Source organism: Scyliorhinus canicula, chromosome 7, assembly GCF_902713615.1.
Source record: "Scyliorhinus canicula chromosome 7, sScyCan1.1, whole genome shotgun sequence".
In the NCBI taxonomy this organism is placed as follows: Eukaryota; Metazoa; Chordata; class Chondrichthyes; order Carcharhiniformes; family Scyliorhinidae; genus Scyliorhinus; species Scyliorhinus canicula.
The window spans coordinates 148,862,308-148,885,351 of record NC_052152.1 but is presented as its reverse complement, the minus strand read 5'-3'; the positions used below and the strand labels follow the sequence as shown (position 1 = coordinate 148,885,351).

The window sequence follows — 23,044 nt, the reverse complement described above, 5'->3', positions numbered from 1 at the left end:
CAAAAATAGTTACAGGAAGTCAAGGATTTGTGGATTCAACTTGATGCACCTTGTACATTTTCAGCTTTAACAGCTTCACCAGGCTTTGCTCAAACCACTGAAGATAGAAATATCTTATGGTGGATTCTCCGTCGGCGCAATCCTCCAGTTTCCCGATGGCACGGGGTGACCACAATGGGAAGCCCCATTGGCCGGCTGCGGGAATGGAGAATCCCACTGCCGGCTGGGGGGGGGGGGGGGGGGTGCTGCGCCGGTAAATGAAGCTGGCAGGACGGAGAATCACATACCTTATCTCCAGCTAGGTTAGTTTCTAATAGGAAATCAACCCTGAAAACAGGTCATTTTGAAACAATGCCGAAAACAACAGGACTGGTGGCCAAATCACACTCTAAAGGCGCGGTCTAGCAGTTGCATTGAGCATGAAAAGCAGAGCGGTGCGGGGCAACGTGACTGGTAGATGCTGTGAGATCTCGGGCGCAATTCTCCGCACTCATGACGGTGCGGAGAATAGCGGGGGTCGTAAATTTTTACGGCCACGCTAGTCCGACGCCCTCCCGCTATTCTCCCCCCCCCCCCCCCCCCCCCCACGCCCGACACGAATCGCTGCCGCCGCTTTTTTACGGCGAGCAGCGATTCTCAGCTGGCCGATGGGCCGAATTCCAAGCCCTTTACGGCCGTTTTTACGAACGGCAAACACATCTGGTCTGGCTGTTCGTAAAAATGGCCGTAAAGTCCTGATCTTGGCAACCACGGCACCGATTGGCACGGCCGTACCACGGCCGTGCCAAGGGTGCCATGGGCCCGCGATCGGTGGGCACCGATCGCGGGCAGCGGGTCCGATTCCCGCGCACCCTTTGTCCTTCCGCCGCCCCGCTGTATCAATTCGCGGGGCGGCTGAGGGGCATCCCGGCCCGCGCATGCGTGGGTTTCGCGCAAATGCGCAATGACGTCATCCGCGCATGCGCGGGTTGGAGTCTTCCAATTCGCGCATGCGCGGCTGACGTCATGCAACGCGTCAGCCATCGCAAACTCTGGCAAGCGGGCTTAACGAAATTCGTTAAGCCCGCGATGCCGGAGTTCACGGCCGGCTGGGGGGACGGACCAGAATCGGTTCCCGGTCGGGGAGGGGGAGGCTGGCGTCAAACCCGCCCGGTTTTGACGGCAGCCTTACGATTTCTCCCTGTCTGGGAGAATCGCGCCCCTCATTTCTGGATCACGAGATCTAATGCGATCTCACAAAACGTCACAATGTGAATACTGCACTTTGTGGGCGGGATCACTTTTTGGCAAATCTGTATATTAGAGTGAGACAGCTCATCTCACTCTAATATTTGCTCCTGACATCTAACTAACGCGAGGGATCTAACTTCTCACCTTTAAGACCTTGGGTGAACACCGTTCAGTACTGGGCTCCACAAATGGGTACCAGACAAAATGGCATTTGTAAAGGTCCCGGGGATTGGAGGCCTCCAGGTGCATACCGTCTGGGCAGGGTATTATTCTGGCATTGCTGGTGCCACCTGAGCACTCTGGTTCTGCCAGCCTGGCACACTGGCAGACCCCAAGTTAACTTTACATAATGGAACAGGTAAACAATTTCCACACTGCCCCAGATAAATAGTTTTATTTAGTGAACATTCCAGGGAGATGCTGATGTCACTCAATGACTGCCCTGTATGTCTAAGAATAATGATCAACCCGTCAATTTTACCTGACAAAAATGGAGCCATTTCACTTTTAAACAAAAAGCTTCCTTTTTTTTTTAAGCACAGAACTTGAACACTGCTGAAAAGATGAAGCATGTTGTGGAAGCTTCTCATCATGCACTCATCTGATCAGGACAGACAAGAAAATCAAATTTAAAGGGAGCAACAATTTATACTGCATGAGAAAAGGGTGCTGTTTGTTTGCCGAGTTGATTCCGATTGATCAAGGCGTTGCCATGCCCAGGTGCATCCTTTATGGCTGGACCTTGACCAATCTGAGTCGCCATGCCAACCAATCAGGGTCCTTTTCTCATACAGTAAAGTCGGATTTATTCCCAGCCCAGTGAAGCTTGTAACGGGGCAGGTTGATGTCAGAATCCTGACCCAATGTAACGTTTAATGGATTTAATTCCTTCTCACAGCCAAACCCGAGTCCCCATTCCTGGGAAAAAAAACTTTCCCTTTTTTTGTCTTTACCTGATTTAAGATTAAATTTACTCGGTCTAAACCGTTAGTTTCAGTCTTTCCTTTGTTTTTTTCTCAATCCTTTCAAATCATTAATTAAATGCAAATCACACACTGCTTGTCCCACTGACCAAAGTCTTGATGGAAAAGAGATTTTTGAGAGGGGGGTGATTCTCAATGCCTGGATGAAAATCGGTCATTAAGTTGGCGGTGGGGCAGCACGGTGGCCTAGTGGTTAGCACAACCGCAACACGGCGCTGAGGTCCCAGGTTCGATCCCGGCTCTGGGTCACTGTCTGTGCGGAGTTTGCACATTCTCCCCGTGTCTGCGTGGGTTTCGCCCCCACAACCCAAAAATGTGCAGAGTAGGTGGATTGGCCACGCTAAATTGCCCCTTAATTGGAAAAAATAATTGGGTAATCTAAATTTATTAAAAAAAACTTGGTGGTGGACTCCCAACAGCAAGGGGCAGTAACCATTCCTTAATATATCAGCATGACCATTAAAAAATAATTCCAAATTTAATCTGGAAAAGTTCAGCATGCAGCAAATGAGAAATGTGCAGCAGACGAGGTGGTCTTCCTGGTGGACTTGGACAGAGTAGGAGCTGCTACTCTTGTATGGGAAGCTTTGCTGAACCAGGGGCAAGGAGGTATTGATGCAGTGAGACCATTTAGAGGCTGTAAAAGAAGGGACGTTGCTGATTAAGGGGTGAGAGGAGGCAGCCCTACAAAGCCTCCTGAAGGACAGAGGGAGGAAGCTGAACAATGTCTCCAGGTCAATGTTTTCAGATGCATGATTATGAGGAGGTCAAGGTTTACACAGGGACTGTTAATGGTGAGGTATCGAGATTCAAGATTAACAGAGGTAGGTCAAGAAATTTAGAGGGAAGGTTCAGAATGATGGATGACAGGTCAGCTGTAACAGGCGGCAGTTCCAGTATATTTTGTGGCTGACCAATGGTGAAGGGGAAAGCTCTGGGTTAAGTTGGGTTGGTTAAGGATAATGGGGTGAGAGGTGGGCTGAAGGTCAACAAAGTCTAGGCAAGGGTGATGTAGCAAAGTGGCAGTTTAATCCGTGATTCTCTCATTGAATTCAGATTCTCAGAAGAATGAGGCTCCTGTAAGGTCTCTTGGTCTCCTGATGAAATATTGGTGTGCAAGTACCAGCAGATTCAAGATTTATAAACTGCTCACAAACAGCTAGACAAATGCTACTCAATGACAAGGAGTGGACAGGGGGAGCATGCGGGGTGGGCATGGGGGGCTGCTGGGTGGCAATAAAATATGGTGCCCAGACCTTTGTCTTGTGAGGTAAAGTTGAAGTCGGCAACTTCCTCTCCGTTCCGCCACATGATTGGCTGAGGCACTCATCTCTGTATATATGGCCACCTCCAAGGGAAAGTACCTCCAGTCCCACTGTTGGGATCCTCAGCATCAGAAGTTGATTCTATCCCTATGTTTCAACCACCAGTCATGCACAGAGATTCTCCATAGCAGCAAAATCATTTAGCTCACACTCCTTCACTAACATAGTCAAAAGCTATTTAACTGTATCAAAATACACAGCTAATGCCATAAACAGAGGGCATGGCTGGGTTTCCCCTGACAATCCTGCACTGTCAGGAAGGACTCTTAGAAATGCTCTGCATTTCTGAAGAGGCCTGATCTGGATGTCCTAGACAGAAATGTGGAGCTCTGGTGATTACCACTGTTTGGAGGTTTTGGCCCAGTTTGTGTGTTGAAGTTAGTAATGTATAATTTAATTATTTTAAACTTGCATCTACTTAAAGTCTGCCCATCCATAAAGTGACTCATAGCTTCTCCAAGTGAACATAGGGCTCGACGAAGCTTCTCCACTCACTCCAAAGACATATTCCCATCTTAGTCCTATCTGGCTTTTATCCTCAAGGTGCAACACCAAGTTCCTTGCACTTTCCCGGACCCTCAATGGGATTTGCATCCCTGTAAACTGTAAGTGGGAATTTGCTCAAGTTTGAGAATTTCTACACATAATGAAAGGGTTAAAAATCATACAGCTTTTTACCGCCTTTTATTTCTTGCTCATTTTTTGTTATGTCGTTTTGTATGTTTTTTTCCTGTGGTCAGTGTGGTTATGTAAAGTGTAACATATAACATACAAGTTGTGAAATACAAAATGTGAAAACTCAGTAAAAACACTTCAAAAAAAATTATACAGGTTTAAATTAAAAATCTAACAGGCTCACACGCACTACTGATTGCGAGCTGGTAAATTCTTAAAGACAGAAACTAGTGATGAGAAATCAGTTGCTGTTAATTACTTGGTAGATACACAAAAGTATAATTCCTCTGTATTGTACCACAGTGGTTAGCACTGTCACTTTACAATGCCAGGGTCTCAGTTGTTTAGATTCCCGGCAGGGTCCCAGATTCGATTCCCGTTCTCCGTGTTTGCAAGGGTTTCCTCTGGGTGCTCCAGTTTCCTCCCACAAGTCCCAAACGATGCGGCTGTCAGGAAATTTGGACATTCTGAATTCTCCCTCTGTGTAACCCAAACAGGTGCCGCAACATGGCAACTAGGGGCTTTTCGCATTAACTTCATTACTGTGTTAATATAAGCCTACTTTTGACAATAAAGATTATTATTTTCTATGATCGGGGAGCTGGCAAGCCACCTAGTGGATTCTTAGCTCCCCTGCTATAGCTGGAATAAAGTTCTTTAACTGTAACTCTATATATTATCTGGTCAGTTCGGGAGTGAGGAACACAATGACCGAATAACTGTGAAACTCCCGCAACACATAGTGTATGACACTATCAGTCACAACAGGAATGATAAGCGTGATATTAGCACATAGGGGAGTGGAGTGGGCAGAGTAGTGTGTGTGTGTGAGTGTGTGGGGGGGGGGGGGGGGGGGGGGGGTGTCAGTGTCCTGAGAAATTCTAACTAATTCAAACACTAAAGTTGGCAAACATTTAAGTATGCCCTAGTACTGTGGCGAGCAGAGTAATAAAAACGTGCACACTCGATGTCATGCTGTATTTTGGAGGAGCCACTGCTCGGTATCTGTGCTGTCAACCATTGTTGAGTTAAGTGTATGCAGCAGAGTGAACTGCATGGCACAGTATTAATTCAACACTGAATTGGAATGGGGCTGATGCTTTTAATAAGTCTGTCTGATTTCCTTCTTCTTACTGGACTTTGCAGCCATTAATTACAGCTGGATATCTGACCAGGTCTCTTTGGTGCCAGCTTTGTCCTGCAGCATTACAGTTTAAGTGAAGTGAGGACTTCCACTGCCACAGATAATGCAATGTCAATGACAGTCTATTCATCCGGGTTTGCTTAGAATGGATAATGCACCTCAATCAGTCATGTATCTCTGCACTCGAGTTCACCTCTCCTTAATCTACAACCACACTGCAAAATTTGTAGTAATGGCTGTTACACTCTTCTGCCCTGCAGGAGAAAAGCCAATGGTGGGACATTGAAGACTCGACCCAGGGAGCATTTCTTGCCCTTCCTTCCTGCATAGTTCCATCTGTATGATGTTTAAAATGAAAGATCACGGATTAGTCTACTCAGGGGAAGCAGGAGGTGATCAGTAGATTTCCTTCACTTGGTTTAATCAAAAGCCATGAGGCCCAGAGGCAATGTTGAGGACTCACGGCACCATTGCTGCTGGCTATATATTACTGCACCATCTCGGACAGATTCTATTCTGTCAAAGGCAATGAACATACTCTGGGAAGGTGATTGCAAGCCTGCAATGTTGACTGATAGATGTGATTCTGTGATGAAGATCAGGACATTATCCGGTAGACAGATCTCCCAATTTGTAAAACGGCCTAAATAGAGATAAAATAATTTTGGATGGTTAACTGAGCTTATCCTACTAACAGTACCTGGGATAAATCTGCCTGATATATTTTATCTCACTGAAATTTGTAGTGATTGTTTACAGTGGGGTAGCTTACCAAGCCACTTTAGAGGGGATTCACTCAACAATTTAGCATTCAACCAGAAACATTTGTAGGCTAGACCAGGTGGAGGCAATAATTTGCCTTCCCAAAATGACATAAGGAAAGCAGCTGGCTTTTAAAATAATGCAGAAGCATTGATGGCTAGTTTGCCTGCTGCTTTTTTATTAATTCATGGGATTTGGTCTCAATGACGTCTATCCCTAATTGTCCCCGAGAAAAATGGTGGTGAGCCAACTTCTTGAACTGCTACGGTCCATCTGATGTAGGTATGCCCATAGTGCTGATAGGGAGGGAATGGCAGGATGCTGATCTAGCAACAATGAAGGCTCGGTTTGCAGGTGGTAATATTTCCCTGCTCCTGCTGCCGCCTTTGCCCTCATCTAGATACTAGAGATTTAAATGCTGACGAAACATTGGCGAGTTGCTGCAGTGCATCTTGTAGATGATACACAGTGCTGACACTTGTGTGCCGATGGTGGATGGAGTGAATGTGTAAGGTGGGATGCTAATCAAGTGGCAACTGCTTTGGCCTGGATGGTGTCAAGCATCTCGAGTGTTCTTGGATCTGCACTCATCCAGGCAAGTGGAGTGTATTGCATTACACTGCTGATCTGTGCCTTCTATATGATAGGGAAGTTTTGGAGAGTCAAGTGGTACCCACTGTAATTACATTGTGGCCACAAAGTAACCCCTTGGCATTTTGAATTCACCGATAATAATGCCACTGAATGTCATGGTGAAGTGGTTGGATACTCGCTTGCTGAAGATGACAATGCCTGCCACCTGTGTAGCACAAACAGCACTTGTTCATTCACAGCACAAACCTGAATGTTATTCCAGGTATTGTTGGCATGTGGGCATGGAAAGCTGCAAATGGAACCGATTGCTGTCACAAACCAAATTCCCATTTTGACCTTAGGAGGGAAGGTCATTAATGAAGCAGCTGCAAATTGTTGGGCCGAGGACAGTGCCCTGAAGGGTTCCTGAAATACAGTCCTAAGGCCGATATGATTAACCTTCAACAACCACAGTGATGAGAGTCTGGAGTTACAGATGGACAATAAGCTATCAGGGAACAGATGAAATTTAACAACAACCATGGCAGGGGGTTGGCAGAGTTACATTCATGCTCACCAAATTCTTAGTCTATGGATTATCATGCTAACACACCCTTACAGGGTAAAGGCTTACATGTAGTGTAATGGGTTCATAGAATAGTTATCATAATGAGTGATGTTGACCACAATGTAACAGCGACGTCAGCAGTCATATGCTCGACACACGGGAGAGGGCGGAACAGTCTGTACTCATGAAAGCTACAACCATATTGAGGGATAAGGAAAACTGGAAAGCAGTAACAATGCCAACTGTCCTCAAAGCATTCATCACCTATTTCTTCCTCCAAAGAAGCTTCATGATTGAATGAATGTGCTTTAACCATAGATCCCAAAGACCAGTTGAATTATTTCTTACTGACCTAAATTGCCTAGCTAGCCCTTGCAGATACAGTGCATTGAAAGATAAATTTATCTATGACAACATTACCAATGGGGTCCGTGATGAAAAGCTCTCAGATTCCATTTGACACGCCAAAGACCGCACTCTAAATCCACCTATTCAATATGTGATAAATCAGGCTATAATCCATTGTAACATCGAAGTTCCAGATGATTCTGTTAGCTGGGTAGGCTCAAGGGCAGTCACCCCACTCACTCAAAAGCCTGCCACAATAGGCAAAAGGGTTGAAAAGCCACAGCCACCATCTTGAGATGTTCGTGCAGCTATGCAAAGAAAGAGAATGCCAACACCAAGACTGCCCAGCAGGAGACACAGAATGCAGGACGTTTGGACATTTCAAGCACTTCTCTAAGTCCAAAAGCTTTAAAAGAGGAAGACAAGAGAATATTTATCAAATGCACACCATCCAGGAAATTGGAAATAATGTCAAAGACGAAATTAGAGTTTCCCAGGGAAGTAAATGGTCTTAATAAGGCCTATTGGTCAGTTACCATGCAAGTTTAAGGCTTTGACACCAACTTTAAAATTGACACTGGAGCTTGTGTCAACATACCAGCTGATCATGTAGATCGGCTTCAGTCAATATCCCTCCATTAGATCATAATTTTCAAAGTACAAACCTTCCAATAAAAGGTAGCATAATTACCACTCTTGATCAGAAGGAGCAATAGATTTTTGATTCCATCAATCACTGTCAATATTGTTCACAATCCTTATTGAATGGAGCTGTTAGTATACTACTGAGTATTCTGGGAAACATGCATGATGACATGCAATTGGACAATTTACTGCCTTTCGTGGGAGAGATCTCCAGTGAATGTCATGCTTACAGCTGCTGGTGAGGTTCATTCATTGATCAGTGATTTCCTCTCCATCATATTGACACCATGCACAAGAACCCAGGTGAATGTGAAGTTTCTGAATCTCTCAGTTCTTTGCCAAGCTAGGCCAGGGGATGTGGATTCAGAAGGCAATGCTGCGTACAATAGCAATTCCCAAGAAAGACACTGTATCCTGAGTTGGCTCTTGGTCATGAGGACCATTGTAGCACCGAGTGGTCCATTGGCAAATGTGGACCTAAAGGTTGGTACCTTATTTCAAGCCACTGGCGAGTCCAATGAAGATGCATTTTTTTTAAGGATTCAGCAGTGTTTACTGTGGCAGAGCAGCATTCAGATCTTCACTCCATTGAACCTAACAATGCAATTCCCAGTGCAACACTGGTCAACCGTGAAGAGCTTTCTCAGGAGAATAACGTGCTTGATTCCATGCACGAGTCCATAAAGGACCACACTGCCAGACATTTGATAGAGTCTGTTAGCTTAGCTGCAAGTGAAAAAGAGTAGGGCCAAATCTGTAGCAGTAAAAGGGAGTTACAGAAAGGCAATGTAAATAACTTAAAGCATATTTATACTTGAGGGAGGTGGTGTCTGATGGGTTAACAGAATAATAATAATATAATAATAATAATAATAATAATAATCTTTGTTATTGTCATAAGTAGGTTTACATTAACACCGCAATGGAGTTACTGTGAAAATCCCCTCGTCACCACACTCCAGCACCTGTTCGGGTACACGGAGAGAGAATTCAGAACGTCCAATTCACCCAACAGCATGTCTTTCGGGATTTGTGCAAAGGATACCAGAGCACCCGGAGGAAAGCCACTCAGACACAGGGAGAACGTGTAAACTCCGTACAGGCAGTGACCCAAGCCAGGAATCGAGCCTCGGATCCCTGGTGCTGTGAAGCAACAGTGCTAACCACTATGCTACTGTGCCGCCCATACTCATGTCAATGAGTGATAGAGACCATGATATAACATTTACATCAGCAGTCATATATTAGACATTAGGGCGAGAGGGTGAGACAGTCTGTACTCGTGCCATTCATGTCATTAAATCTGGATTTTCAACAAGTTGTATTTTCTTATATAAACCAGTTGAAGCAAAATTCAGAGTAAGGTCTCTCTAGATAACATAAACAAAGCCTACCAGAAGCCAGGAACCACACTACCAGTATACAAATCATGATCCATGGTAGCACAGGTGGATAGCACTGTGGCTTCACAGCGCCAGGGTCCTCTGTTTGATTCCCCGCTGGGTCCCTGTCTGTCTGCACGTTCTCAGAGTGTCTGCGTGGGTTTCCTCTGGGTGCATTGGTTTCCTCTCACAATCCAAAGACATGCAGGTTAGGTGGATTGGCCATGATACATTGCCCTCAGAAACCAAAAAGGTTTGGAGGGATTATTGGGTTACAGGGATAGGGTGGAAGTGAGGGCTTAAGTGGATTGGTGCAGACTCGATGGGCCAAATGGCCTCCATCTGCACTGTATGCTTTATGTTCTTTTCAGGAGGTCCGTCTTCTTTCTTCATTAGTGGGTCGGTGATTTTAAAATAAAATTATTAATTCATGGGATGTGGACATCACTGGCTGGGCCAGCATTTATTGACCATCCCTCAGGATATTTAAGAGTCAACCACATTGCTGTGGATCTGGAATCACGTGTAGGCCAGACCAGGTAAGGATGGCAGATTTCCTTAGCAAACCAGATGGGTTTTTGCGACAATCAACAATGATTTCATGGTCATTAGACTTTTAATTCCAGAATTTTATTGAATTCAAATTTCACCATCTGCCATGCAGAGATTTGAACCCGGGTCCTCAGGGCACTGGGGTCTCTAGATTACACATCCAGCGGTAATACCACTGCCTCCCCTGTTGGACACCTTTTCAATATGGCACCAGGATATGATGACAGACTGTGCACCAACAGACCTGCCCCACAACGTAATATGGTGCAAAATGTTTTATGAGGAGGGGGTCTGAAGATTGGGTGTGTTTTCCTGCCAGTCTCTGCAGCAGGAAACACTCCACGTCCCCACCTCCTCCACGAGCCTTAGACCCCAGATGGGAGAATTCCAGCCACTGTCTCAGCAAATAATTTTTACACCAACTGCTTGCCATTCAACTCATTGGCTTCTGCTGAGATGGTCATTTGTCACAGCATAAAAGCACAAATTCCATGATTTTCAGGATTTCTCTCAAAGTAATCTTCCCTCACTCAGAATTCTTCAAAATTACAGTCAGTTAAACTGCAAGTTCCTAATTCCCATCCCATTAAATTTATCAATAATTGCTGATCTCTGCACTGCTTAGCAAATCGTTTAGGATACAGGTGCACCCTTTCAATTCAAGCTAATCCCATGGAATGCTCACACCACCTTCTAAGGAAATTAGGGCTGGGCAACAAATACTGGCCTGGCCAGTCTTGCTCACATCCCATGAAAAAGTATTTAAAAACTGATTTCCAGCTAATGATTATGCAGCAGTTTTTGATAAAACTATTTCCACTTAATTTGGTATATTCAACTATTTACGTAACAGACAGAACATCTCTGTCTGTACATCTAAGAGGCACAGTCATTCCACTTCCAGAGGTGCAAACGTTGAAAAACTATTCATACCATCTCCATGGAAAATGTTCGGGTTTTATTCATCCATGGGATATGGTTAGACCAGCATTTATTACCCTTCAGGAGGTGATGATGGTGAGCTGCTTCCTGTAACCGCAGCGGTCCCTGAGGTTTAGGTATACTAACAGTACTGTTGGGAGGGAAGACCACGATTTTGACCCAGCGACAGTGAAGGAACGGAGATATATTTCCAAGTTAGGATAGTGAGTAGCTCGGAGGGGAACCTCCAGGTGTTGGGGTTCCCAGGTATCTACTGCTCTTGCCCTTCCAGATGGTAGTGGTCGTGGGTTTGGTGCTGACTAAGGAACATTGTTGAGTTACTACAGTGCATGTTGTAGATGGTACACATGTCTGCCACTGTTTGTTTGTGGTGGAACGATTGAATGTTTGTGTAAGGGGTGCCAATCAAGCGGACTGCTTTGTCCTGGATGGTGTTAAGATTCTTGAGTGTTGTTGGGAGTTGCACTCAGCCAGGCCAGTGGAGAGTATTCCACCACACTGCTCTCTTGTGCCTTGTAGATAGTGGACAGGCTTTTGGGAGAGGGTGCAGATGGTGGGGGTTCAGGAGGCGAGTTACTTGCCATAAGATTCCTAGCTTTTGACCTGCTCTGGTAGCCACTGTATTTATATGGCTAGTCCAGTTTGGTTTCTGGTCAATGGTAATTCCCCAGATGTTAGTGGGGGATTCAGTGATGATAATGCCATTGAATAGTTAGATCCTCTTGTTGGAGATGGTCATTGGCTGGCACTTGTGTGGTGCGAATGTTACTTGTCACCCCAAGTCATGATATTGTCCCTGGCTTGCAGCATTTGGACATGAACAACTTCAGTCTACGAAGACCTGCACTTAAATATTTTTAGTGAATATATGTAAATTTCTTCATGGCTAATTTCTACAATTTTACTGGGCGAAAGCCTTAAAATGGCTGACGCAACATCTGTCTGTGACCTTAAACAATAGGAGATAACTTGGCAGTATTGCAGAAACTTGCACCTCATTATCTCTGAAGATAGCGGTTTGCATTCGTGGTTCAGTGGTAGAATTCTCGCCTGCCACATGGGAGGCCTGGGTTCGATTCCTGGTCAATGCATCGCAACTCTTACGGGCAGCACAGTAGCACAAGTGGATAGCACCATGGCTTCACAGCGCCAGGGTCCCAGGTTCGATTCCCCGCTGGGTCACTGTGCCGAGTCTGCACGTTCTCCCCGTATCTGCATGGGTTTCCTCCGGGTGCTCCAGTTTCCTCCCACAGCCCAAAGACATGCAGGTTAGGTGGACTGGCCATAGAAATTGCCATCAGTGACCAAAAAGGATAGGAGTGGTTATTGGGTTATGGGAATAGGATGGAAGTGAGGGCTTAAGTGGGTCAGTGCAGACTTGATGGGTCGAATGGCCTCCTTCTGCACTGTATGTTCTATCCATCAATTTGTCTATCTATCTATCTGTTTACCTATCTATCGATCTATGTACCGTCCTGTCTGTCTATGTATCTATATTACTATCTATCTATATTACTATCTATCTATATTACTATCTATCTATATTACTATCTATCTATATTACTATCTATCTACTTATCGGTCTATCTATCTATGCGGCCGATGGAAAGTACACAGTACGTACATAGTAGACAAAAGAATAATCAACAGAGAACATTGACAAATGGTAGATCGACAAACAGTGATTGGTTACAGTGCGGAACAAGGGGCCAAACAAAGCAAATACATGAGCAAGAGCAGTATAGGGCATTGTGAATAGTGCTATTACAGGGAACAGATCAGTCCGATGGGGAGTCGTTGAGGATAGGGTGGAAGTGAGGGCTTAAGTGGGTTGGTGCAGACTTGATGGGCTGAATGGCCTCCTTCTGCACTGCATGTTCTATGTCTTAATGAACCCCTGTGGGCTGCTGAGACCAAATTCAACCAGAGTCTATTCATCTGCTACGGCAAAAGAGCTTGCAACCTTTCCTTCAAGTTTTAATGGCTTGAACAACTAACCACCTCAGGAAGCTGGACAAAGTGATGCATACCCTTTGTCAAAGACACTGTGAAGTGATAGGAGTCATGTCATGTAGCCTCCAGTTGGTGGGACCAGTCATATTTTGACCTATTGTACCACCTGCAAACAACAGAACAAAAATGGGCACTGCTCAGATTGAATACCTGGCCCCATCTACAATGTTTCTATTGGAACTTTGGTACCATCAACTCCCAGACTGATCTCTGCTGCCCAGCTCCTTGTGAGAACTCAATTCTACTGGAGAAGTGAACTTTGGATTGGGTTTCAGCTTGTGGATCTCGGAGAAGGGATATCCCATTAGACTTTGATTCTGGACTCGTATGAAACAATAAATTATTTTTCTGTGGTGTTTGACCTCTGAATCACTCTTTCCTCTGTCGCTCATTTACTGTACGAGTGCAAAGGAGACAGTGTAACTGCCCTACTCCCACATTCGAATGTGTGCGAATAAACTAGCCCTGTGAGTTCATCCTATCTCGAGTTTGCTGTGAGATTATTAACAGAAAATTAGATCATACCGACACTGATGTGTTCGGAAATACGTTATAAAAGGAGGAAAGCAATCAAAAACACCTCTCTGTTGATGATGGGTGAGGAGACATGAAATCAGGGCTGTTTAAATTGACCCTTCCTCCTATCCGTAACAGAAACTGAGAGCCTAAATACAGAATAACCCAAATCGAATTTGAGCAGAGTCCCAGTGGCCATGGGACAAATCAGATATTAAAAAAAAAAAGAGACAAATGGAAGCCAAGAGGGAAACTTGGTGGCTGGGACGAATTTAAAAAACAAGGAACTGTCCACAACAAATATCTTTTTCCTAACACTCAAGAAAACGGCAACTTTTGATGCACAGAATAGGATCAAACAAGGCAATTTGAATGGTGAATTTTTTTGTGGCTCCCAACACAGAACAACTGGAAGCTGTTGAGAGTGAGGTACAGTTAAAGCTGCCCAGTAAAGTGAAGTGAACTGATCAAATTGTTGGTGGGATATTTAGATTTCACGTAACCAGCAGAGCAGTTAGATGTAACGCTCCAAGCCTGACTGCCAATCTCCTTACCTAGCCCAATCAAGCTGGAAAAGCTCAGAATACAGCTGGAATTTAAGGCGAGGGAATGAGAGAGAGAGAGAGAGAGAGAGAGAGAGAGACCACACTGCTGGAAGCGGCAAGGAAAAACCTCTCTACCCGGTAGCATGCCTATAATAACCCTCATGATACCCAAAGGGATGACCCAATTGATCTCCCTGTGGGGCTCGTGGAATACAAGCTCCTCCATAGTTGGGTGGAGGCCTAGCAGCTTGGGCTCATAAATCTCGTGCTTAAACGTTGTCTTGGATTGGGACCGGCATGATTGATAATCCTGGCTGGTCCTTATGTGCTGCACCATTCCAGACTGGCGATTACAGGACCCCGATCAGTCGTACAGCAGAGCAGGCACGGATTTTCAGAACAGAAGATTACCCTTTGCAGAGCATGGCACCATGTGTGTCTGAGCTGGGCAAACTCCCAGATATCTTCCGCAGCTCCTACCTTTCAGGAACAGTGTCCCCCTACCTCTCGCAGACTGAAAGCAAGTCCGTTATACCACTCTGGGACACAGGGACCACTCAGTGCCTGATACTGGAGGGAAACCTAAAGCAACCCCCGCCTCCACACCCACCAGCTTCCCCCGCCCCTCCCCCACATGTCCCCACCCATATCCTCCCTGAAAACCATATTTCTGATCAGTGGAGTGGGAGGAGGTTCTGTGTTTGCACCCTTCCATGAGATCAACTTGGAGTGTGACCTTGTTTCATGCACTGTCACAATGGAGTTGCCCCCGAACTGCCAGTAGCAGAAATTAATTTCTTCCTTGGGAAAGATTTGGCTGGCAGCAAGGTGTTAGCCAGTGAAAGAAAAGAGGCCCACATCAGCCAGCAGAAATCTGCAGGAGTGTAGAAAGCTGGGGAAGGCCCAAAGGCCCAAAAGAGTGAAAAAGCACCCGTAATCTTTGAAAGAGGTCTGCACGAAAGTAGCAAGGTTGAAAGTTAGGTCAGGAAAGTTAAATGAGGTCTAGGAAGGACCAATAGAATTGAAAGTAAAATCATGGGGCATCGCCAAATTAAACAGGCCTCAAAGCAGGGAAAGGGATAGCGAGACAGATGCTCCATGTAGTCAAGGAGTCTGAAGGAAGCCTGGCTTTGAAACCTGGAAAGGAAATGGTTAAGGAGTTGCATGAAGTATGGCTGGTAGAAACCTGCTTTCTGACATTAAATAGGGACAACAGTGGAGTTCCAAAACAGATGAGAAAGTAGTGAGCGAAATACGACCGCCAGTCGAAAAGTCACAAGGCAGTGTAGCTGGAGTTGTACCTCCAGTTGAGGATTAAATATGTTCCAGAGGACATGGAACTATTTAGGAGAGCCTCCCCACCCCGATCTCCAAAGCCCAAGGCCCCAGCAAAGAAGCTCATCACTGGTTTAGCCAATAACTTTCTGGCAAATTTAAATGTGGATCAGGAACTTTCCTAACTTAGAGATATACAGTGCAAGAGAGGTCCTTCAGTCCACTGAGACTGCACCGACAAAACTGCAGTATATCTACACTCATCCCACTTTCCAATGCTTGGTCCACACAGCCTTTAACGTTATGACATTTCAAGTGCTTACCACATATGTTTTAAAGGTCGTGAGGTTTCCTGCCTCTACTACCTTCTCAGGTAATGCATTCCACACTCCCACCACCCTCTGGAGAAAAACCTTTTCCTCAAAGCCCCTATAAACCTTCTGCCCCCGACCTTAAACTTATGCCCCCATTGTTATTGGCCCAGCTGATTCCTATCCACACGATTCATACTTCTCAACCTTATACACCTGAATCAGACCCCCCTCAGCCTTCTCTGCTCTAAAGAGAACAGCCCCAGCCTATTCAGCCTCTCTTCATAGCTCAAATGCTCCATCTCATGCAAAATCGTGGTGAACCTCCTTTCTCTCTTCAGTCTTCCTATAGTGAGGTGACCAGAACTGCACAGTTCTCCATCTATGGCCTAACAAAAGTTTTGTACAGCTCCAACATAGCCACCCTGCTCTTATAATATACTCCACACCTAATAAAGGCAAGTGTCCCGTACATCTTCTTAACTACCCTATTAACGTTTCCTTCCGCCTTCAAGGATCTGTGGAGAAGTGCCCAAAGATCTTGGTGTTTTTCTGAGCTGCCCAGTATCCTGCCATTGATTAACTACTTCTGTGTATGTTGCTCCTTCCAAAGTGCATCACCTTGCACTTTTCAAGGTTAAATTCCATCTGCCACTTATTTTCCCATCTGCCTATCTATATCTTCCTCAAATCAAAGACCTTCTTCCTCAATATTAACTTACCCTGCCAATCTTCATATCATCCGCAAACATATTTATCATCTCCCCCCCCCCCCCCCCCCACATTCTCATCTATATCTTCTATATACATTACGAACAATAAGGGACCTAGCACTGATCCCCATGGCCAGAGCTGTCCTCCAAACCTCTGGCACTTCCGCTGTGGCCAGAGAGGAATTAAAAATTTTGGAGAGAGCCTCTGTAATTTTCTCCCTTGCTTCCCACAGCAGCCTCGATAAAATTCATCTGAACCTGGGGGGGGTTTTGTTCAATTTCAAGCCCAACAAAACCTCCAATATCTCCTCACTCCCTATGTCAAACTTTTCAAGAACCTCACAGTCCCTCTCCCCACCTTCTGTACCTGCATCTTCCTTCTCCCCATTGGAGACAGATATGAAGTTCTTGTTTAACACCATATCAATGTCCTTCAGTTCCATGAACAAACTGCCCGCTTGGTCCCTTCTCTTTCCCTGGTTCCCCTCTTTCCCTTAATATACTTAGAGTATCTTGGGATTCTGCCTAATCTGACCCACCACTGCTTTATCATACCCCCTCTTCGTTCTCCTAATTCTTTTCTCAAGTACCCCAAGCATTTTCTATACTCCACTGAGGTCTCCGCTGACTTGTTCTCTTTGTACCTGCTAAAATCCTCTCTTTTCTTTGTTATCCAGTCCTGAATAATCCTAGACATCTAGGGTTCTCTGGGCTTGTTGCTCCACATTCCTAAAGCGACATGTTGGGTCTGTACTCTCCCCATTTCCTTTTTGAGAGCCCCCCTTTTTGAAATCCGCTAATATAATTACCCTATTATTATTATTTTTACACACCTCAGTGAATTATCTACATATTCTGCTCCTTTATTGCCCAATGACTTTTGGGCAAGAAATGCACTCCCAGCAATGTGCCTGCCCCTTTTAATTCCTAAACTCTACGCACAAAGCTTCATTTGGAGACCATTCCAAGATCCACCTCTCTTTACTGCAGTAACGGACTTTTCAGTAATAATGCAACACCACTCCCTCTTTTACACCCTCCCTTTTCTTGCCTAAAGGTCCTATACCTGGAATGTTGAGTTGCCAGTCCTGTACCTCCCTCAACCATGTCTCTGTGGTCGCAACAATATCACAATTCTGTGTGTTAATCCATGCCCTCCAGGCTTACCTACAATACTCCGAGCATTAAAAGTAGATGCCACCCAGCCTTGCCTTACATCCTTGCAGCTCACCATTGAGGGATCCCCTCGGTCTTGGTTTGGCCCAGGAAGCATGAAGATGATACCTCACTTAGTTGAACAGCCACCAGGAGGTACAGTGAGAGCTGACCATCCCCAGAGGGCACACTTTTCCAAAAGACCCAGAGCCCACTATCCAAATCATTAGCAGAGGGATCCCAACCACACTGGATCCTGGGCGGGATTCTCCGTTACCCGATATCGTAATCGGTGATCAAGCGGAAAATCCCTGTCAGCGCACGGCCAGCACAATGCTGTGTGGCGCGACCACTTCAGGGCGTGCATGCGCGACCACGGACCCAGCAATTCTCCGGCCGTTTATTTTGTGAATGCCGTGTGTTTAACATGACGTGGCTGCAAGCTCCTCACCGGTCGAAGGATCAGTGTTGGGGCCCCGATGATTTTTTCATCGTTAAACTAGACAGTTCCTCCAGGTGGCGCGACCACTTCAGGGCGTGCATGCGCGACCACGGACCCAGCAATTCTCCGGCCGTTTATTTTGTGAATGCCGTGTGTTTAACATGACGTGGCTGCAAGCTCCTCACCGGTCGAAGGATCAGTGTTGGGGCCCCGACGATTTTTTCATCGTTAAACTAGACAGTTCCCCCAGACATAGCCACAAAATCAGAGAATCCAGCCCCCTATTTCCACCTTAATACAGAATCACAATCTGATAGGATCACCCACTGCATTAAAAACAATCCATTAGGCATCAGCACTGTGCTCCTACCTGGTATCGATGCACGAGAGGTCTCTTCCAGAAGGCGGATTGGTTGGGATCTAATTGACATTGAACTGAGTGGTTTGTGGGCCATTTCAGAGATTAGTTAAGAGCCAATCACATTGCTGTGGATCTGGAGTCACAATGTAGCCATCTCAGATGGCCACCTGCAAAGGACCATGGGAATTATAGCCAACCCAGGACTCAAGAGTCAGAGCTTGTGTGTATTTGCAACCCAGATAACTAGACGCGGTCAAAACCCCCACTTGTTTGCATTCTAATGGTCCATTTCCCCAGATCAAAAGAACTGTACTCAGGTAACCGATAGAGATACAGACCACTCGGCACCACTTCCTTTACTCAGGGAGCCCAAACAGCCAAGGTCAATGGCCGCTAAGGACACACCCAGCCATCAAGGCCCTTTATTGGCCAAAATCGAAGGCAGTGATCGAAGCCTGACAAATTATTGGGTTCAAGTTAAGGGCCGCCCCAAAGAGCCTGAAATCCCAGAGGGATAAGAAAAGACACAGCCACGTGCTCAGTCTCTCTTGGATCCGGCCTATGCCAACCCAAGTGCAGCATAACGACCAGACAGACAAGTTCAAGACCAACGATCGCTACCAGACAGATGAACCCAGCAGAAACAGAGCCACTTCTTCCACCCAGCCATGCAAGGTCCAGACAAAGGCCTTGTCCATCTGCATAGAGTCAGTTGCCCTGAAGTTAAGTATAGGTTATTGTAGTTGTTAGGTATAGTTTAACTTGTAGTGTTTTGTGTTTCATGTGGAAGTAATCCTGGTGTAAATAAACCATTTTTGAACTTGAACTGACTGACTGGTTGTGTGGTCCTTTGATCAATATCCAGTCAAGCCTTGTGGTGGTATCATTTGATACCTGTTGACACGAAAGAGCATCATTATTAATTGGCAACTCTGGTGGCGATTGGCAACAACATGTAGGCCCAGGAACAAACTACTGTGCCTCAGGATTTTGGAATTTCTTTCATTGACTACAATAAATGTCAACACCTACGGTGGTGGGTTTCTAACCCAGGGCATTTCCCTAGGTCTCTCGATTTTATCAGTTCAGTGATAATACCACTGTGCCATTGCATCCCGTTTTAGTTTTGGCAAATGACAAAACCAATTCTGCGTAATAAGAAGCAACTGATCCAGGCCCAATCTTTGTCTTTCCACTCAGCAGTTATCCATAGCCTGAGAAGTAAAAGCTTACACACACAGGGTTAAACTTCTCCCTAAAGTATCAAGTTACCAAGCAAAGTAGTTACCGGAACAAGTCAGTGCTGGTATAGTGGTCAGAATCGTTTTTTTAATCGAAACCGATTTCGTATTTTGCCAACAGCCCTCAAATGAACTTCTAAGGAGGAAAGCCTAAGTTCTGCTCTGACAAAGTCTCCCGTCCGACCGAGATTCAGAGACGGAATAGAAAGAGGGCTCTTACCTGGGGAATGGAGCTGCAGTTTCCAGCCGATACGTCCATCCTGTTTAAGGTTTTATTAATTTCGTCGATGCCCTGACCAAAGGTGATCGTCCCCGATTTCACAGCGTTCAAAAGCCACGCCTGTTTATCAGCAGTCAAATCCGCGTTACTAATCATTTCTGTTACTATTGTTCAGGTTATTTCTCACCGCCCATACCAGTAACTTCCGTAACCCGAGAGTCTGGCTGCGTGAAACTGACTTTGACAACGCTGGAATGGACCCGCCCTGTGCAATCCTGTTTGCAAAGAGGGAGAGCAAGTTTAATTACTTTGTTCAATCAGAGAACGAGTTTCATCAGGGGAATGGCATTCTTACAGCAGTCCTGTTGAAGATACTTCATGATGTCAGAGCAACTTATATTATGAATGGTAAATAGAATTATTGTGTATCAACCACATTACATTTCTGCATGTTTACCTGAAGGCGATTAAATTAAGCAGTCTTGACTGTCGTAACTCTTAAGTTTCACTAATGATTTGATTAATAGTTACTTAAATCGTGTAACACTTCATTGTATATGAAAGGAGTGACTAACGATTTAATCAAAACAACAAAGTGGCAAATAATAATGTCAATGAAGAAAAACGGGATGGGATTCCTTGTTTCAGAGACTGAGTATTGACTCTGATAGAATATTTGTGGAGATACAGGACAGCAAAACAGCCGCCGCACCTGGACCGATTCAGATATGGTTAAGGGGTTAGCACCGGTGCCACGTGGAACACAATCGATTCCAATGAGAATAAGTGCCAGATTCACCTGCTTCACGATTGACACTCAGGAGGCTGACAAGCTGCAGCCACATATACACACTGCACTCCCCACACACCAAGCCAACAAGATGGCAGCCAAGATGCGTGGCCCTACACTTCACGGATGCCGAGCTGGAGTCCCTTCTGGATATGGTGGAGCAGAGGCGGATGACCCTGTACCCTGGCCCGGGAAGGATGCTGGCAGCTGCCGCCATTCGCCGTGCCTGGCAAAATAAATACACAACTTCCTCAGGGTGGCCACAGTGAGAAGGCAATAATGTGCCACTGGCACTAACCCCCGTCCCACACACCCGTAACCCCACCCCCCAATCCGGAGGGTGGCAGAACCCCCACCCTGCACCACATGCCAGCACCTATACCAGCCGCCATGGCCGGGTGCCCTGGCCACTGAGGCCTCCAGCTACCCACCCTCTGGGCTGCATGCGTCGGACTGTCTAATACTGTCATTTTCTATTTGACTCCCCTAGGAGAGTCTACTCACAACCGCCGGGAGCAGGAGAAGACTGGCGGAGGACCACCAGACCTGCAGCCCATGACTGTGGCAGAGCAGAGCACCCTGGACGTGGCCAGCAGCCTGGAGGAAAGGGAGATCGGTGGGGTGGAATTCAGCCATTGGCGAGGAAGTGAGACCCTGCTGAGTTGCGATTCCAGTGACATGTGGTCAACCCCCCCCCCCCAACACCAGCCTCACCATCACCTCCCCACAACCCTCGCCCCCCCCACCAGCCAAGCCCCCACGCCACCCTCATCCTCACCCCCACAACACCCTCGCCCTCAGCCCCATCCTACCCTCACCCCACCCTCCCCTCACCCCACCCTCACTGCTGCACCATTCTCACCTCACCATCCACACTCTTTCCCCCCCCACCACCCCTCCCACCACCACCTCTCCCATCCCCTGTCCTGTGGACTAATCATGCATCTTGTTTTGTCTTGTGTCTTGCAGGACCTGCCAGAGATGGGGTGTGTCGATCTGACGTCCCCTGCCGCCAGCCAATACCACATCCGAAGTCCTCCCCTTCTCCCCCCCACCCCCTCATCCCCATGAGCCGAGCAGCGATGAGGAAAGCGACTCGGATAGCAGCGAATGAATCGAGACTCATATCACCCCAGAGATTGAGTCAGAAGATGACATTGATTTCCCGTCACACCTGTCTCCAACAACATCCATCATCCCAGAGACACTCACCTCAGTTGAGAACTTTAGTGAAGAGGCTCCTGGTACACTATCTGATGCGCATCACACAGCTGATCCGATACAGCAGGTTGAGGTAAGGATACCCGATGAAGCAGTTGGTCAAAGGACGGGCTGACTCCTGGGACTAGCTGCCGTCCAGCTGGGTTTTGAGCTTCTGGAACGGACAGTCCCATCAATTGTGGAGATGCAGTCGCAAAGCCAGGGACGACATAAGAGCATCCAGTACCGGCAGGTGCTGTTGGAGGAGTCCTGCAGGAGCAGGAGGTGGTGCCGACCATGTGTGTCACCCAGGCCAACAAGCATGGGTGGCACATGCGGTGCAAGCATTGGGAGTGACGGTGTTGGCTATGGATCAGCATGTCCAAGACCTGGCCATTCAGTGCAGGCGTTGCCCAAGGCTCAGGACAGGATTGCTGCCTCACAGGCAACTAGGTGCCAGAGCCACCTGTAAGTCGCAGCGACGCTCCTCAGTGTATTGCCCAAGGCTCTGACCAACATGGTGCAGAAACAAAGGGAGGTGGCCCAGTCCCAGAGGGAGGAGGCACCGTCACTGGTTGATGTGACACAAATTCAGAAGGTAGTGACACAGTCACAGCATGATGTGGCACAGTCCCAGATGGAGATGGTCCACTCTCTGTGCTCCATGGCCGCGAGCAAGCAGACCATGTTCGAAACAAGGGCGGGCCTCCAGGACTTGCAATGGCAGGTGGCAGGGGAGCCTCGGGTGATAGCTCCGCAGCAGTCCATCCCACGGAGTAGCCCAGGAGCCATCAGGCACCCCAGGCAGGAGGAGGTGATGGGGCCCCCTGCCGGTGACTCCCGCAGGGAAGATGCCAGAACACCACAGCACCTCAGACTTCTGCCTTCCTGTCCCTAGTGCATCGGTGGGTAGCGGGCAGAACAAGGTGGCACACACCACCTGGTATGCCTGAGAAGCAGCTCGCTCCCAGAAAACGGCCGCCAACGGGGACCCAGGTTGCAGGGCGGGAACATAACAGGCGGACTCTACTCCTGCTGTATCATCTGGGGAACCACCAAGATGTAGTGTTCGGGCCCTAAGGCCAGAAAGTTAGCCACTTGTTAATTGGCATGTGTGCAGGGCACAGTTTAGT

At 46.7% G+C, this 23,044-nt stretch overlaps 1 protein-coding gene across 1 annotated transcript in view; it reads right to left on the bottom strand.

Moving 5' to 3' along the window:
* Nucleotides 1–20,118, bottom strand: part of LOC119969455 (protein diaphanous homolog 3) — a 172,319-nt gene extending 152,201 nt beyond the window's left edge. The window contains exon 1 of the mRNA XM_038803100.1: nucleotides 19,922–20,118. Within this exon, the coding sequence (XP_038659028.1) occupies nucleotides 19,922–20,077 (156 nt within the window). The 5' untranslated portion in view covers nucleotides 20,078–20,118. The remainder of the gene's footprint in view (nucleotides 1–19,921) is intronic.
* Nucleotides 20,119–23,044: the final 2,926 nt, after the last annotated feature.